This window comes from Lithobates pipiens, unplaced genomic scaffold, assembly GCF_037356315.1.
Source record: "Lithobates pipiens isolate NorthernLeopardFrog02 unplaced genomic scaffold, aLitPip1_a1.2 Scaffold_8, whole genome shotgun sequence".
NCBI lineage: Eukaryota > Metazoa > Chordata > Amphibia > Anura > Ranidae > Lithobates > Lithobates pipiens.
The window spans coordinates 642,721,757-642,741,448 of NW_027507903.1; the positions used below are offsets into that span (position 1 = coordinate 642,721,757).

General features: G+C 45.4%; 1 protein-coding gene across 2 annotated transcripts in view; it reads right to left on the reverse strand.

Moving 5' to 3' along the window:
* The window catches only part of LOC143961618 (N-acetyllactosaminide beta-1,3-N-acetylglucosaminyltransferase 3-like), a 114,957-nt gene extending 109,345 nt beyond the window's left edge, over positions 1 to 5,612 (reverse strand). Inside the window, exon 1 of one of the 2 annotated variants that reach the window (XM_077470939.1) lies at positions 5,210 to 5,612. In XM_077470939.1, coding sequence (XP_077327065.1) covers positions 5,210 to 5,299 — 90 coding nt within the window. In that variant the 5' untranslated portion in view covers positions 5,300 to 5,612. The remainder of the gene's footprint in view (positions 1 to 5,209) is intronic. The other variant, XM_077470940.1, reaches the window with a different exon arrangement.
* Positions 5,613 to 19,692: the final 14,080 nt, after the last annotated feature.

Genomic DNA, 19,692 nt, shown 5'->3' on the forward strand with positions numbered 1-19,692 from the left:
TGACTCCAGTCTCCAACAAATCCTACAACATGACTCCAGTCTCCAACAAATCCTACAACATGACCCCGGTCTCCAACAAATCCTACAACATGACCCCAGTCACCAACAAATCCTACAGCATGACCCCGGTCTCCAACAAATCCTACAACATGACTCCAGTCTCCAACAAATCCTACAACATGACCCCGGTCTCCAACAAATCCTACAACATGACCCCAGTCACCAACAAATCCTACAACATGACCCCAGTCTCCAACAAATCCTACAACATGACCCCAGTCTCCAACAAATCCTACAACATGACTCCAGTCGCCAACAAATCCTACAACATGACCCCAGTCACCAACAAATCCTACAACATGACTCCAGTCTCCAACAAATCCTACAACATGACTCCAGTCTCCAACAAATCCTACAACATGACTCCAGTCTCCAACAAATCCTACAACATGACCCCGGTCTCCAACAAATCCTACAACATGACTCCAGTCTCCAACAAATCCTACAACATGACCCCGGTCTCCAACAAATCCTACAACATGACCCCAGTCTTCAACAAATCCTACAACATGACCCCGGTCTCCAACAAATCCTACAACATGACCCCAGTCTCCAACAAATCCTATAATATGACCCCGGTCTCCAACAAATCCTACAGCATGACCCCGGTCTCCAACAAATCCTACAACATGACCCCAGTCACCAACAAATCCTACAACATGACCCCAGTCTCCAACAAATCCTACAGCATGACCCCAGTCTCCAACAAATCCTACAACATGACCCCAGTCTCCAACAAATCCTACAGCATGACCCCGGTCTCCAACAAATCCTACAACATGACTCCAGTCTCCAACAAATCCTACAACATGACCCCGGTCTCCAACAAATCCTACAACATGACCCCAGTCACCAACAAATCCTACAACATGACCCCAGTCTCCAACAAATCCTACAACATGACCCCAGTCTCCAACAAATCCTACAGCATGGCCCCAGTCTCCAACAAATCCTACAACATGACTCCAGTCTCCAACAAATCCTACAACATGACCCCAGTCTCCAACAAATCCTACAACATGACCCCAGTCTCCAACAAATCCTACAGCATGACCCCAGTATCCAACAAATCCTACAACATGACCCCAGTCTCCAACAAATCCTACAACATGACTCCAGTCTCCAACAAATCCTACAGCATGACCCCGGTCTCCAACAAATCCTACAACATGACTTCAGTCTCCAACAAATCCTAAAACATGACCCCGGTCTCCAACAAATCCTACAGCATGACCCCAGTCACCAACAAATCCTACAACATGACCCCGGTCTCCAACAAATCCTACAACATGACCCCAGTCACCAACAAATCCTACAACATGACCCCAGTCTCCAACAAATCCTACAGCATGACCCCAGTCTCCAACAAATCCTACAACATGACCCCAGTCTCCAACAAATCCTACAGCATGACCCCGGTCTCCAACAAATCCTACAACATGACTCCAGTCTCCAACAAATCCTACAACATGACCCCGGTCTCCAACAAATCCTACAACATGACCCCAGTCACCAACAAATCCTACAACATGACCTCAGTCTCCAACAAATCCTACAACATGACCCCAGTCTCCAACAAATCCTACAGCATGGCCCCAGTCTCCAACAAATCCTACAACATGACTCCAGTCTCCAACAAATCCTATAACATGACCCCAGTCTCCAACAAATCCTACAACATGACCCCAGTCTCCAACAAATCCTACAACATGACCCCAGTCTCCAACAAATCCTACAACATGACTCCAGTCTCCAACAAATCCTACAACATGACCCCAGTCTCCAACAAATCCTACAACATGACCCCAGTCACTAACAAATCCTACAACATGACCCCAGTCACCAACAACTCCTACAACATGCTCCCAGTCTCCAACAATTCCCCAGTCTCCAACTACAGGTACAACATGAGCCCAGTCCCAACAAGACATACAGCATGTCCCTAGTCTCCAACATCTTGTACATGACCTGAGTCTCCAACAAATCCTAGAGCATGACCCCAGTCACCAACAAATCCTACAGCATGTCCATAGTCTCCAACAACTCACACATGACCCCAGTCTCCAACAAATCCTACAACATGACTCCAGTCTCCAACAAATCCTACAACATGACCCCAGTCTCCAACAAATCCTACAACATGACCCCAGTCTCCAACAAATCCTACAACATGACCCCAGTCTCCAACAAATCCTACAACATGACCCCAGTCTCCAACAAATCCTACAACATGACCCCAGTCTCCAACAAATCCTACAACATGACTCCAGTCTCCAACAAATCCTACAACATGACTCCAGTCTCCAACAAATCCTACAACATGACCCCAGTCTCCAACAAATCCTACAACATGACCCCAGTCTCCAACAAATCCTACAACATGACCCCAGTCACCAACAAATCCTACAACATGACCCCAGTCACCAACAACTCCTACAGCATGCTTCCAGTCTCCAACAATTCCCCAGTCTCCAACTACAGGTACAACATGATCCCAGTCCCAACAAGACCTACAGCATGTCCCAAGTCTCCAACATCTTGCACATGACCCGAGTCTCCAACAAATCCTAGAGCATGACCCCAGTCACCAACAACTCCTACAACATTACCCCAGTCTCTAACAAGTCCTACAGCATGTCCATAGTCTCCAACAACTCACACATGACCCCAGTCTCCAACAAATCCTACATGACCCCAGTCACCAACAACTCCTACAACTACTGTAGCCCAGCCCTATGACACTTATTTTGAGACCCTTAAAACCCCCACAAACAGTAGTCTGTAGGTGCTTACTCAGGACAGTGAGGAAAAATATGTCAGCCTGGCATGAAGTACTAAGTGGATTGGTTCATTTCCTTTACAATGTTTTACTTTTTCTGTGCTGTCTATCCCATTTTCTTTTTTATTTGTTTTACTTGGATCTTTTAAAATGGGTCAAATGTTTCAAGCATAGGGAGCTTAAATGTTAAAAAGCCTTGACTCATAAAGGGGATGCAATACCAGTTATTTCTAGCAGTCTTTTTTTTAATACGTTTCCAGTTTATGGCAGTTTTCTGAAGCATATACTTAGTCTCTAACAACTTCCACATCATTTACTCAGTCTCCTACAACTCCTACAGCACATCTCCAGCCTCCAACAACTAATACAGCATGTTCTGAGACTCCTACAACTTCTACAGCATGCCCCTAGTCTCCAACAACTCCAACAGTAAACATCCAAGAACTCATTCAGCATGTTTCCAGTATGCTACAACTCATACGGCATGTCCGCAGTCTCCAACGACACCTATAGTATATCCGCAGTCTCCAATGACACCTATAGTATGTCCGCAGTCTCCAACAACACCTATAGTATGTCCCCAGTCTCAAACAGCTCCTATAGTAGGTTACCAGTTTTCAACAATTCCTACAGGATGTCCCTACTGTCCAACTATTCCTATAGCATGTCCCCAGTCTTAAACAACTTCTACAGCATGGTCCCAATCCCAGACAAGTCCTACAGCATGTTCCCAGTCTCCTACAAATGCTGTAGCATGTCAGTTGGCTTTGACTACTCCCAAGCCATTTGCCCAGTCTCTAACAACTTCTACAGCATGTACTCTCCAACATCATTACAGCACGTTCCCAATCTCCTAAATTTCCTGCAAAATGTCCCAACTATACAATTCCTACATTATGCTCCCAGTCTCCAACAACTCCTCCAACATGACCCTAGTCTCCAAAAAGTTCTACAGCATGTCCCTAGTCCCCAAAAACTCCTGCAACATGACCCCAGTCTCCAACAAATCCTACAACATGACCCCAGTCTCCAACAAATCCTACAACATGACTGCAGTCTCCAACAACTTCCCCAACATGACCCTAGTCTCCAAAAAGTTCTACAGCATGTCCCTATTCTCCAAAAACTCCTGCAACATGACCCCAGTCTCCAACAAATCCTACAACATGACTCCAGTCTCCAACAAATCCTACAACATGACCCCAGTCACCAACAACTCCTAAAACATGCTCCCAGTCTCCAACAAATCCTACAACATGACCCCAGTCACCAACAACTCCTAAAACATGCTCCCAGTCTCCAACAATTCCCCAGTCTCCAACTACACGTACAACATGATCCCAGTCCCAACAAGACCTACAGCATGTCCCTAGTCTCCAACATCTCGTACATGACCCGAGTCTCCAACAAATCATAGAGCATTACCCCAGTCACCAACAATTCCTACAACATTACCCGAATCTCCAACAAGTCCTACAGCATGTCCAACAACTCACACATGACCCCAGTCTCCAACAAATCCTACAACATGACCCCAGTCACCAACAACTCCTACAACTACTGTAGCGTGTCACCAGTCTCTGGCAATTCGCACATCATTTCCCTGGTCTCCAACATTTTCTATAGCCTGCACTCATTCTCCAACTCCTACAGCAAGGCCCCACTCTCCAGCAATTCTTACGGAACGTCCCCAGTCTCCTACAATTCCTACAGTATGTCCCAGCTATCCAACTATACCTACAGCATGTCCCTGGTCTCCAATAACTCTTAAATCATGGCACCAGTCTCCTACAACTCTTACATCATGGACCCTGTCTCCTACAACTCCCATAGCATAAATTCAATGTCCAACAACTCTTACAGCATGTCTATAGTCTCTCTTGAAGGATTCCTTTATTCTCTTACCACCTTCTGTTGCAGGCTGACACCATCTCCTGCTGTAAGTATGCAGTCTCATTCTGACCAACTGATGTAGTATGACTGCAGTCTATGACCATCTCTTGTAGTATGTCCTTGATCTCTATCTCCCATAGTACATCTACAGTCTCTGACCATCTCCTGTGCCACGTCTGCAATCTCTAACCATGCACTGTAGAATTCACTTAGTCTCTTAGAATTTTCTGTTGCATATCTGTAAGCTTAGACAACTTTCTGGAGCTTTACATTCACTAAATATTATCTGTGGACCTTTGGTAACATCAGGAGCTGTACATGATCCAAATGTCATGAAAGTGGACCATTACTGGCTTACAGGTACAGAGGTAACGATTGCAAGTTTAAGACAGGTAAGGAACTGTAATAGTGGACTACAGTGTGGCAAAAATCTATATAGACAATGTTGTCTATTATCAAAAATAATGTAATAGTTACCTTGTAAAGCTTCTCCAGGATGCAGGCAGTCTTCCTCCTCATCACAAGCAACTGGTTGCTCATCATTTGGGTCGCTAAGCCATGCCACATAATACCACGCTACGTTTTTGCGTATCTTGAACAATCCTTCCAGAAGTGCCTATCTGGGTCTGGGCACCCACACCAATGTACACCCAATAAGTTGTAGAAACTTCAATCTCCAAATGTACGCAAACTCCCCTTTTTAAAGGATAGGCAGATGAGACCCTTTCCTGCTGATGAAAGAGCTACATCTCACAGAGTGAGACACCGCTGGCGCGCGTAGATATGCAAAAGAATTTACAAAACATGGCCCATTGTCAGAAGTGTCATCTAAAAATGATTAAGGTTGCAGTTAAAGTATATATGCTTAGGTGCTTCTCAGCATCCTCATAATAGCCCCTTGTGTTTTCCTTTCACAGACAGAAAGGCTCAGAGTCCTGTCATAAAAGTGAAATGACTTTTGTTTGTTGGGTGGGTGCGGTAGAACAAGACTGGTTTCAGCACAAATATACAAATTCAACCTGCCTTGTTCAGGCAAATACATATTAAACCTGGGTTATAGAATGATATAAAGTTCAATAAAAATAAGGATGTAGAAAGTTTGAAATGACTCTTAAAGATGATTTTTTTTTTATTGTTTTATGATTTGGTTTGGTAAATTGTTTTGTAGATGTAGAACCATCCTAGTGTAGGATGCTAGGTACATTTAGTTTTTGTAATCAAAAGCAGTGATTGTTTGGCCTGGTTCATTCCAGGTTTCACAGGCTTGGAGTTTGCTTGTATACCCCTGTCTCTGGAAGAAGTTTCCAGAGCTTAGGGGGAGATTCAAAATAACCAGGCTGAATATTTATCAGGCCTCAGCCAGTCCCTGGAGAGGAGTGTCCAGAAGGGGACTGGAATGCTGATAAATAATCTGAAACATTAGAGAGTGGTTTCTTTCTCCCCAGGGGAGTCCAGAGCCCTAGGGGTTGGTGTCCTCAGTCGGCCCATGGACAATGCAGTTGTTTAGAAGCCTCAGAGGTGTCAGGGATGAGGGCCTGGATAAACTTTGTTAGTAGCTTATTGTAGGACTTCATCACAAGGGATCAGGTCTGGAGAAGGACTGTCTCATTGACGCGACTGTGTCTGGAAGAAGCTGAAAGAAGGCAGCTGTCATGGAGACTTGTGGGTTAAGACTCTAAGCTGGTCCCTGGGACTGTGTATTGTTCTGGAGATTGCACTGGGTACCAGCAGTTGTGCATTGGCACAAGTAACCAGATGCCACTTGCCTCATGGTCACCAGCTGTGAAGCGTAGACTGTCAAACATCCAAAAAATACTTAAAGAGAAGATTGTCCTCTAATTGCTGATTACTAATTGTTTTTGAGGTGCTTTGCAGGTGGTTTTAATCAATTTACGGCCGCTAGCGGAGGTTAAAACCGCCTCGCTAGCAGCCGAATAGCTCGCTAGCAAAACCCCCAGATCCTTCTCCACTATGGATTTCCCCAGTTGTACTCCCCCTAGTATGTATGATGCATGCATAGTCTTAGCACCCAAATCTATAACTTTACATTTATTAGCATTAAACCTCATTTGCCACTTAGTTGCCCAATTAGACATTGAGGTCGGCTTGTAAATTGGAGACATCCTGTAAGGACGTTATTCCACTGCATAGCTTGGTGTCATCTGCAAAGACTGAAATGTTACTTGTACTTGGATCCTATATCATTTATAAAGGTATTAAAAAGTAAGGGTCCAAACACTGAACCTTGGGGTACACCACTGATAACCTTAGACCATTCAGAGTAAGAATCATTAACCACTACTCTCTGAATCCTGTCTTTTAGCCAGTTTTCTATCCATTTACAAACTGATATTTCCAAACCTGTAGACTTTACCTTACACATTAATCGTGTGTGGGGAACTGTATTGAACGCTTTTGCAAAATCCAAGTATACCACATCAACCACCACCCCTCTGTCCAAGTATATCACGTCCACAGCCACCCCTCTGTCCAAGGTTTTACTTACCTCCTCATAAAAAGAAATCAGGTTTGTTTGACAACTTCTGTCTTTCATGAATCCATGCTGTCTGTTGCTTAAAATATTTTTTTCCAGCAAGAACTCGTCTATGTGGTCTTTTATTAAACTCTCCAGTATATTCCCGGCTATAGAGGTTAAACTAACATGTCTATAGTTACTTGGTAAAGACTTTAATCCCTTTTTAAATATGAGCACCACATTGGCCCTGTGCCAATCCAGTGGTACAATTCCAGTCATTAATCAGTCCCTAAATATTAGAAACGATGGCCTTGAAATTACAGAGCTTTATTTTAGGATCCGTGGGTGGATGGATGCCATCTGGTCCAAGTGCTTTATACACCTTTACTCTGTCTAAATATTTCTGCACATATCACTTTTGAGCCATGGTGGATCATTTGGGGCTGAGTCACTATCACCCCTATTATGGACATGAGGTCCCCCATGCTCCTTTGTATAGAGAGAACTGAAGAAAGTATTTAATAAATGTGCCTTCTCTTTGTCCCCAGTCACCCACTCTAGATTATTTTTTAAAGGGCCTACATGCTCAGACCTGACCTTTTTACTATTAATATATTGTAAAAATTTGTGGGGATTTGTCCTATCTTTTGCAATCTGTCGTTCGTTTTGAATTTTTGCATCCTTGATTTCCTTTTTACATATTCTGTTATATTCTTCGTAACAGTAATGATAAAATGTCTTAATTTAACTTAAAGGGGAAGCCCTAAGCCGAAAAAATGGTGTGGGGGACCCCCCAAAGTCCATATAAGACCCTTATCCGAGCACGCAGCCCGGCCGGTCAGGAAAGGGGGTGGGGACGAGCGAGCGCCCCCCTCCCTCCTGAGCCATACCAGGCCGCGTGCCCTCAACATGGGGGTGTTTTGGGGAAGGGGGGCCCTGCGGCTCCCCCACCCCAAAGCACCTTGTCCCCATGTTGATGAGGACAAGGGCCTCTTACCAACAACCCTGGCCGTTGGTTGTCAGGGTCTGCGGGTGGGGGCTTATCAGAATCCAGAAGCCCCCTTTGATAAGGGGGCCCCCAGATACTGCCCCCACCCTATGTGAATGAGTATTGGGGTACCATTCACCTGTTGAAAAAAAGTGTAAGGAAAAAAACTCCCTGGCCGCAATGACAGGGACGCGTTGTGCGGCGACTTATATAGGGACAAGGGGCGGGGTCACCGGGTGATGTCACAATCCAATAAATTATTTTAAAAACATGTGTTGTGTTTTTTTCTTTACACTTTTTTTCACCAGGTGAATGGGTAGGGGTACATGGTACCCCAATACTCATTCACATAGGGTGGGTGACCGGTATCTGGGAGGGCTCCCAGATTCCCATAAGCCCCCTGCCCGCAGACCCCAACAACCAACGGCCAGGGTTGTCAGGAAGAGGCCCTTGTCCTCATCAACATGGGGACAAGGTGCTTTGGGATGGGGGGGCCGCAGGGCCACCCCTTCCCCAAAGCACCCCCCATTTTGAGGGCATGTGGCCTGGTAAGGCTTGGGGGGCGCTCGCACGTCCCCACCCCCTTTCCTGACCGGCCGGGCTGCGTGCTCGGATAAGGGTCTGATATGGACTTTGGGGTGGACCCCATGCCATTTTTTCTGCGTAGGGCTTACCCTTTAAGTCCATATCAGGTGACTGGGCCAGCGAGGTGTCAATCTCGCCAATGGAGGCAGCGACATTGACTTTCTGTCTACCTGGAGCCGTGTTCAAAATGAACAGACTTTTCTCCCTGTGTGGGCAAGCCTGTTAATTTCAAAAGTCCGGCGGACTCCCGCCATAGTCCGGTCGTGTGTGGGCAGGTCCGCTCATTCGGAAAGTCCGGCGGACCTCCGCTGCAAAGTCCGGCGGTTTGTCTGTCAGACTAAGTCCGCCAGATAGTCCGATCATGTGTACGTGGCATAACAGTGCTAGAGGAACCGTGAAAATAAATCTACATGGATTTCCTTGTCGATCGGCCCCCTTCGGCAAGACATACAACCATCTTCATCGGGAAGATCTTTAGTATACATGGTTTTCCTGCTAGCATCGTCTCGAATAGGGGAATGCAATTCACATCCAAGTTCCTATTGATGTGTGACTATCCTCGGCTTACCACCCACAGAGTAATGTGTAAACCGAGAGAACCAATCCAACTTAATATAATAATAGAAGGAGAACTAGAACTCTAACTGGAGGCCATTTTGGACTACCGGAAGAGAGAAAGACAAACACAGTTTCTCGTTAAGTGGAAAGGGTGCCCATCTGAGAAGAATTCATGGGAGCCTGTAAGTAACCTACACCTCCAGCAGAGTTCCCGTACTAGGTATTCTGAAAGATGGCCTCGCCTGGGCATCCGGAGGCTGCCCCTTGGGGGGTACTGTCAGGGAATTGGCTGAAGGACTGGCAATCCCACTCAAGACAATCATGGCCTCTGTGACACACAGTGTGACTGATGTGGGCAGTGCCTCCGGGTCTGTTGGAGCCACACCTTGCTGGATTATCGTCAGCTTCCCAGTGTTTCCTGTGCTCCTGTGTTTTCGTGATTCCGATAGCCCTGTTACCAACCACTTGTTCTGACTTCTGCTTCAGATCCTCTCCTGATTAACTCATGGCTTGCCCCATCAACTATGCTCCTTGTCTGCTCCCTCATCTGTACTTTGCATCTGATACCTGTGGACTGATCTCACGTGCACGACCCTTGGCTTGTTTTCACCTTTCGTTCTGTAGGGTTTGCCCTACTGGAAATGCCTACCTGAACCGAGCGCTCAGTGGCCCTACAGATCATCCCAGTAACTCTCAGTTCTATCTAAGTGGCCGGCTCATCACCAGCAACACCTGGCAAACCGTGCACCTTTGGGCATTGCTCTCCCTGTATCACTTCCAGGTAAGCACTGCACTTAGCCGCAAGGGGTGCCCTCTCAACGATCAGCGTTTTCCCTGACTCCTGACAGACTAAGGGAACCCCCCCCCCATGCACTATATTGAAAGGAATTTATATTTCTATGCTTTCACTTTAAGCTTCAATAATTCACTGTTCATTTAAAAATGAAGTTTTTTACAAACTTTTTTTTATTGATACGTCTCCCAGGGCAGTACCCGGACCCCCATAACCATTGTATGCCCAATTACTTGCATATAACCCTTCAAAATGGGTGTTTTTGATTTTTCCAGCTTCGGTCCCATAGACTTCAATGGGGTTTGTTTTCCGGTTCTGAACTTTTGTGATGTTTGAAAGTTCTGGTGCGAACCGAACAGGGGGTTGTTCGGCCCATCCCTAATCCTGTCAAACTTACAAGCCCTTCCCCAAAAGTGCCAGTTCATGTTGAAGGCACCTTTTTGAGAGCTCCTTGATTAAGGTACTCAATTGTACTTGATCTACAGAAACTTCTGCAACAAGCATCTACAGTGCCTTGCAAAAGTATGCACTCCCCATGGCTTTTTACCTATTTTGTTACAATACAGATTTTTTTTATGTGATGGATCAGAACACAATAGTCTAAGTTGGTGAAGTAAAATTAGAAAAATATATACACAAAACTATTTTTCAGAAATAAAAAAAATATAATTGCCATTTGCGTAGGTATTCACCCCCTTTTGTTATGAAGCCCATATAAAGCTCTGGTGCAACCAATTACCTTCAGAAGTCACATAATTAGTGAAATAGATAAATAAAGGTTTTCACAATGTCAGATATTAAACTGAGTTTGCCACATCCCTGTGTGTGTATAGCAGTGGAGGCTGGTGCTCAAATTTTTTTTTTGGGGGGGGGGGGGGGGGGGCAAACAAACTGAAAAATTCAGAAAAAAAAACATCAATGGCAAGCCTCACTGTGCCATCAAACGCAGCCATTGTGCCCATCAAACGCAGCCACTGTGCCCATCAAACGCAGCTACTTTGCCCATCAAACGGTGCCACTGTGCCCATGAAACGCAGCCACTGTGCCCATGAAACGCAGCCACTGTGCCCAAATGTTGCCACTGTTACCATCGAATGCTGCCACTATTCCCATAGAATGCTGCCACTGTTCCCATCGAATGCTGCCACTGTGCCCCAACTGTTGCCACTGTGCCCATTAAATGCTGCCACTGTGCCCATTAAATACTGCCACTGTGCATCAAATGTTGCCACTGTGCCCCAAATGTTGCCACTGTGCCCCAAGTGCTGCCACTGTGCCCCCCGCCCGCCGTCTGCCCGGCACTTATCTTGTCTTGGGTGGGCAGCGGGTGACTGCCGCAGGCGGTAAGCAGTGTCCGGGGTCCTCCATTTCATCACGACCCCGATGTCTTCTCCCGCCCACTCCTCCTCTCGTCTTCTGCAATGATTGGACGCCTGGTAGGCGTCCAATCACAGCGCCTGTGATTTCAGCCAATCAGATGACAGGTAACACAGACCCGGGAACCTGATTGGCTGAGAGGCGGGTCAGTGTTAGGGAAGCGATGTATTCGCTTCTCTAACACAACACTGTGTGAACAGCGAACGCACAGCATTATGCCTGCTGTTTACCAATTTGGAAGCCTATTAGAGACCACGTCTCTTATCAGGACGCCTATTAGAGCCGAGAGCTCTAATTAGGCGCTTCCAAAGAAACCGCGCCGCTGTAATTCAGATGCTTGGTGCCCCGATAAGGGGCCGGACACCTAAATAGGGGGTGGTAGCGGCGACAATAGATAGATTCATGCAATGCATGAATCTATCTATTGGTGATAGAGCGGTGCAGGAGAGAGGAGGCGGTGCTCCTGCGCCCTCTATGGACGCACCGCCACTGGTGTATAGGAAAAAAGGGTTTTGTACACCCCCCCAAAAAAATTGGGACTTCAAATTGGCAAAGACAATGGAAATTTCGTTACCTAGACCAGATGAGTGGCATCGCAATCAAGAACAGATAATGGCAATATTGCAGCAAGAGTGCGCAAATATAGCGTTATCAGTGGATGGCGAGTATAAAGGTTTTGTTTAACCTACACCCTTGAAATATTTTTGACCCAGTGGGATGTGATCAGATAAACTGGTCCTTCCGATAGAGGCTTTTAAATCGGTACAGACATATAACTGTATAGAGGATAAAAACAAAGAAAGAAAATCATCAAAAAAAAATAGTACTCAAAAATTCATCTATCAAACAGATATATTCCCCAAATACAACTCATATAGATCCCCCTTTATAGTCGCACAACTCCAAATATAGGAGATGGGCTATTGTAATGATGGTTATACAGACATGAAATTAGGAGTAGTTGCATTTAATAATGCTGTTACAAAACGATAGGCGCCAACGTCTCTACAAGCTGTTGAGAAAAGGAAAGACAGAGCCTAATGGCATGATGTCCAAAAAGCAGTTTTTTGTTATCTATCACTAATATCCCATAGGGAACAGTTCCCTAAATGGGATGTCTATTTGTGCTGGGGTGAGTGATAAGGTAGGTACCTGTGTTGCAGATGGGGTCCGTGAAATACATCCACACTGGCAGGGTTTGCAAAATTTGTAACATCCCCTTGTCCCTTTCTAGCGATGGCCACAGGCGCCTGCGCATGCACGCCGCACCCGTATTTCCATTGCGCTGCGTTTGAATGCCGACGACCCAAAACCGTTTTTTGGATATAACAATTCTCATACTTGACTGGATCCACCCCAGTGCGAGGGGTGGGGAATGGGATAAGATTCTGCTTCAAAGAGAGACCAGGTGGATAGTATCGCTACGTACCACTAATCCACCTGGCCTTAGTGACTCAATTAGCTATCCTTCATTTCTAGATGGCTTCACTTCAAGACTTTGGGAGGAACTTGCTTGGAACTTGGAACATGTCGCCCCAGGGGTAGATCTGGATTACAGGTTTGCATACTGTGGATATGCCTATAGGCCCTCTTATGAAATGCCAATATGGTTTTTCCCACATCAACAGCCACATGAACAGCTGAGTAAGTATACCACTCCAACTGTCCTGCAGTTAGCATAATGTAGAGGCTTGTATTTCTGTCCATTTGGTAAACATATATTAGGGCCTGTATGCATATACTGACAGTATTTGCACCCCCCCCCCCCCCACATTTGAAGGTTCCCTTTCGTTTACATGGATCATTTCTAAATTCTCCGAAGCTATCTATGTAAAACGTGAACCATTTAAGGACCGCCAAAATGTTAAGGAACAGGAAGGGAATATAAAAACCCATATTGACCAAACAACAAAGGAAATTGTAACCACCAAAGAGCGAAAGTTTTGGAGGGACAAGACGGCCTATAGAGAAGGAAAGGCGTATAGGTGGCAACAGAACAATAGGCAAACACGACGACAAAGAAATAACAATCTCAGGGCCAATAAAAAGGCAAAGGGCTCTAATTCATCTTTAAACTCACTTTCTTCCTCTTTTTTCACAGAAGTCACAGGAACGCAAGGCACCTACGCCCTTGTACACACGGTCGGACAAATCCATTGGATGTTGTCCAACGGATTTTGTCCGAAACTGTTGCATACACACAGTCGGACAAAGTTATCAGAAAATCCGATCGTACTTAACGTGATGACGTTATTTCGTTAGGACAGGACTACGTTCAGGCTAGTAGCCAATAGCTTTGGTCTAGGAATTTGATCTGAGCATGCGTGGCACTTTGTCCGATCGGAATTCTCTACACATGATTGGACAAAGTCCGTTCGAATCATGTTGTCGGAAAATTTTATAGCCCAGCTGGAAAACTTGGTCCGTCGCATACTTCGACGGAAACAGTCCGATGAAGCCCACACACAGTCAGATTATCCGACAACATGGTCCGATCAGACATTGTCCATCGGAATGTCTGACCGTGTGTACAAGGGCTTAGATGCACAAATGGCGCTTCCCCAAGGAAAGGAGCGAAAAAAAAAAAGAAACGTATCACAGAAACTACGGTTCCTACACCACAAACTATGAGGGTGATGGGTTCTGATTGCACACAAAAGTCAGGTAACGCACGTGGTGGCCCGTCTGAGCAAGGTGGACTCTTCACTGGTATACTCCCCAAAAATGATACACATAATTCAGTGGCCCCATCTGGTGAGATGATCACAGATGATCCCACCAAAAATTGATGGTATTAAATATAAAACTTACACATCTTAGAGAGGATGAAAACCTAAGCCCTTGTACACACGGTCGGAGATTCAGTCGGAATGTGTCCGATCAGATAGTTTTGTCGGATATTCCGACTGTGTGTGGTCTGCATCGGACTGTTTCCGTCGGAATATCCGTCGGACCAAATTTTTAAACTTGCCGGAAATATTTTCCGACAAAATGCTCCGATCGGACATACTCCGATCATGTGTAGAGAATTCCGATCGGACAAAGTGCCACGCATGCTCAAATCAAATTCCTACATCAAAGCTATTGGCTACTAGCGTGAACATAGTCCCGTCATAACGAAATAACGGCATCACGTTCTGAACGATCGGATTTTCCGACAACTTCGTCCGACCGTGTGTATGCAACAGTTTCGGACAAAATCCGACGGATTTGGTTGTCGGAATCTCCGATCGTGTGTACAAGTGCTAAGTGTCTTTAACCGGTTCCCGACCAGCGCACGCCGATGTACGTCGGCAGAATGGCACGGGCAGGCATATTGGCGTACAGGTACGTCCAATCTTCAATGCCGCCCTGCCATCGCTCGCGTGCCGGCAGCGGCACGCTCGCGTGCCGGTCGGGTCCCCCGTGGGTCCGGTCGCGGGTCTCGCGGACTCGATCGCCGCAGGCATACCCGCGATCGTCTCACGGGACGGCTGAATGGAGGAAATGCCGTGTAAACAGCATTTCTCCATTCTGCCTAGCAACTAGTGACGCTGATCTCTGCTCTATGTGATTGGAGCAGAGATCAGTGTTCACTAAATGAAAGCCCAACCCCCACACAGTTAGTAACACACCCCTAGGAACACTTAACCCCTACACTGCCACCCACTGGTTAACCCCTTCACTGCCAGTGTCATTTACACAGGAATCACTGCATTTATATAGCAGTGATTACTATAGAAATGACAATGGTCCCAAAAATGTGTCAAAAATGTCCGATGTGGCCGCCACAATGTCGCAGTCACAATAAAAATCGCTGATCGCCGCCATTACTAGTAAAAAAAATAATAATAATAAATTATTAATAAAAATGCCATAAAACTATCCCTATTTTGTAAACGCTATAACTTTTGCGCAAACCAATCAATAATCGCTTATTGTGATTTTTTTTACCAAAAATATGTAGAAGAATATGTATCGGCCTAAACTGAGGGAAAAAAATGTTTTTTTATATATTTTTGGGGGATATTTATTATAACAAAAGGTAAAAAATAATGCGTTTTTTTCAAAATCGTCGCTCTATTTTTGTTTATAGCGCAAAAAATAAAAACCGCAGAGGTGATCAAATACCACCAAAAGAAAGCTCTATTTGTGGGAAAAAAAGGACGTCAATTTTGTTTGGGAGCCACGTCGCACAACCGCGCAATTGTCAGTTAAAGCAACGCAGTGCCGAATCGCAAAAAGTGGTCTGGTCTTTGACCAGCAAAATAGTCCGGTCTGTAAGTGGTTAACCTGTCAGATTATACCTTATCTATTGAGGAAGTGCAGTTTAGAGAAAAAGGATTAACCTTTTGCCCAGACTATTTTGATGCATTTGAAGGCATAAAGGACCTGCAGTTGTTTTCTCTTAAGCTGATACTGCAGACCCTTGATGCCAGGCGCACCCAACCCAGCTCACATACAGCACAGGAAAGGGAGGCTCTAGACAATTTAATTTCTCTTTTAGCCCTTGTACACACGGTCAGACATTCCGACAACAAAATCCGTCGGATTTTGTCTGACGGATTTTGTCCGAAACTGGTGTTGCATACACACAGTCGGACAAAGTTGTCGGAAAATCCAATCGTTCATAACGTGATGACGTTCATTCGTTACAACGGGACTACGTTCAGGCCAGTAGCCAATATCTTTGGTCTAGGAATTTGATCTGACCATGCGTGGCACTTTGTCCGATCGGAATTCTCTACACACGATCGAACAAAGTCCGATCGGATCATGTTGTCGGAAAATTTTATAGCCCAGCTCTAAAACTTTGTCGGTCGGATATTCCGACGGAAACAGTCCGATGAAGCCCACACACGGTTGGATTATGCGACAACACGGTCCGATCGGACATTTTCCATCGGAATGTACGACCGTGTGTACAAGGGCTTAGAGGAACAAGAAATGAGAAATCTAATAGATCAGATTGATCTTGAGGCATTATTAAATGATCCTGACACTCCAACCACTACAACAACTAAAAAAGGAAAATTCAACTCTGAAGAAGAAATCTAACAAATTTCCCTCCCCAAATCTTAATCCTAATTTGGGAGTGTTTTTGGCTATGACCACATGCGAGTTTCGCAAGACTTAAACGCAATTCCCACCCGGACAATCTAACTGACCTGGACAGACAAACATTAACAACCCTGACTAACCAACACCAGCTCACGATAAAGCCTTCGGTCAAGGGAGGGAATATTGTCGTAATGAACAATGACCAATATAGAACAATGTGTATGAAAATCCTTTCCATCACAGATTGGTATAAACTAATCCGGAGACCACTCATTGAAAAATTATTTAAATAATATAATAAATAAACAAACATGGGGTTACATACGTACTAGTAATCCCTGTATCCTGACATTTTACAGTCTACTGAAGATCCTCAAGGACAAAAAAAAATGAAAATCTGAAAATCTGAATAGATTCATAAACGAGCAGTTGCGACCAATGGTAACCAACCTTCCTTCCTATATTCGAGACACATTGCATCTATTGCAAAATCTCGAGGGTCTTTCCATACCATGTGATGCCCTGTTGGTGACGGTGGATGTTGAAGCACTATATAGCTCCATCCCCCACCAACAGGGCGTAGCAGTTATTTAACACTTCTTATCCCAGACACATAGGGATGATAAAAAAATTTAATGAGTTCATCTCATTGGCTATGGAATTCATATTGACTCACAATGTTTTCCCTTTTGATGGTTCCCACTTTCTCCAGGTGCGGGGGGTAGCGATGGGGGCATGTTGTGACCCATCCTACAACAATCTGTACCCGGGGGAGTGGGAAAGATCATTTTTGGCTAATGATGACTCTCGCTGACCTGACTGATAACATCTTAACCTGGTTTCGATTTATTGATGTCATCTTTTTCATCTGAAGTGGAACAAATGAGTCTTTAACCACTTGCTTACTGGGCACTTAAACCCCCCTCAGTCCCAGACCAATTTTCAGCTTTCAGCACTGATGCACTTTGAGTGACAATTACGCGGTCATACAACACTGTACCCAAATGAAATTTTTATCATTTTTTTCCCACAAATAGAGCTTTCTTTTGGTGGTATTTAGTTACAGCTCGGAGTTTTATTTTTTGCTAAACAAACAAAAAAAGATGCAAAAAAAAAAAAAATCATGTTTTAATAGTTTGTTATAAAATTTTGCAAACGGGTCATTTTTCTCCTTCATTGAAGTGCGCTGATTAGGCGGCACTGATAGGCTGCATTGGTGGGCACTGATGGGCTGCATTGGTGGGCACTGATGGGCTGCATTGGTGGGCACTGATAGGCTGCACTGGTGGGCACTGATAGGCATAGTTAAGGCGGCACTAATAGGCACAGATAAGGCGGCACCGATGGGCACAGATAAGGCGGCACTGATGGGCAAAGATGGGCACAGATAAGATGGCACGGATGGGTGGCACGGATAAGTGGCACGGATGGGTGGCACGGATGGGCACTGATAGGTACCACAGATAGATGGGACTGATGGGCACTGATAGGTGGCACTGATAGGTGGCTCTGATAGGTGGCACTGCTGGGCACTGATGGGCGGCACTGATGGGCGGCACTGCTGGGCACTGATGGGCGGCACTGGGGTGCAGCACCTTTGAGGCAGATTGGGTGGCACTGTGGGTGGCACTGTGGGGTGGCACTGTGGGTGGCACTGTGGGTGGCACTGTGGGTGGCACTGTGGGCACTATGGGCACTGACAGGGGGCACTGACGGGGGGCACTTACTTTTTCTTTTATTTTACTTCAGGATGGCACTGCGGGAGGCAGGTGGGCACAGGCAGGTGGCAGGTGGTCCCTTGTATTGATGGCCGTGATCGGGACTGATGTCCCGATCACGGCCGCCGGTGATCGGCTTTTTTTTTCTCTCCTCGCGCTGTCAGCGCGAGGAGGAATAATAGCCGATTACCGGCTCCGTTCTATCACATGATCAGCTGTCATTGGCTGACAGCTGATCACGTGATAAGGGGTCGGGATCGACCCCTTACACGGATCGGTGATCAGGCGAGTCTCACGGACTCGCCGATCACAGATTGCGCCGCGCGCGCCCCTCAGGGGGCGCGCAGGCCGCTCGTAACCGGGACTACGTCAATAGACGTAGTCCCGGAAATGTAGGTCCGCGCTAATGCCGTCATTTGGCAATAGCGCGGATCTGAAGTGGTTAAATAGATGCCCTTTTGATGGTTCCCACTTCCTCCAGGTGCGGGGTGTAGCGATGGGAGCATGTTGTGCCCCATCCTACAACAATCTGTACCTGGGGGAGTGGGAAAGATCATTTTTGGCTAATGATGACTCTCGCTGACCTGACTGATAACAACATCTTAACCTGGTTTCGATTTATTGATGACATCTTTTTCATCTGAAGTGGAACAAATGAGTCTTTAAATAGATGCATCATGGCCATGAACCATAATGATTTAATTTGAAAGTACAGTTGGATCCAGAGAAGATTGTATACCTAGATGTAACCATACTGAAGGGTATTGGTGATAGATTGATAAGTACGCTATATCGAAAGGAAACACAATTTTACATGCTGATAGTTCCCAATGGACATACGGGTGCGCCGCACAAGGGATGAGGCGATGTTACAAATTTTGCAAACCCTACCAGAGTGGATGTATTTCACGGACCCCCCCCGCAACACAAGTACCTACCTTATCACTCACCCCAGCACGAATAGACATCCCATTTAGGGAGCTGTATCCCTATGGGATATTAGTGATAGATAACAAAAAACTGCTTTTTGGACATCATCCCATTAGGCTCTGTCTTTCCTTCTCTCAACAGCTTGTACGGACGTTGGCGGTTAGCGTTTTGTAACAGCATTATTAAATGCAGGATTTTATTTTAAAATCCCTAAGCTGCTTATAGCACGATATTCATCTTTTTAAAAATACAAGGTGATTAGTGACTACTCCTTATTTCATGTCTGTAGAACCATCATTACAATAGCCCATCTCCTATATTTGGAGTTGTGCGACTATAAAGGGGGATCTATATGAGTTGTATTTGGGGAATATATCTGTTTGATAGATTACATTTTGAAAACAATTTTTTTTATTTTTTTTATTTTTTATTTTTTTATCCTCTATACCAGGGATATGCAATTAGCGGACCTTAAGCTGTTGCAGAACTACAAGT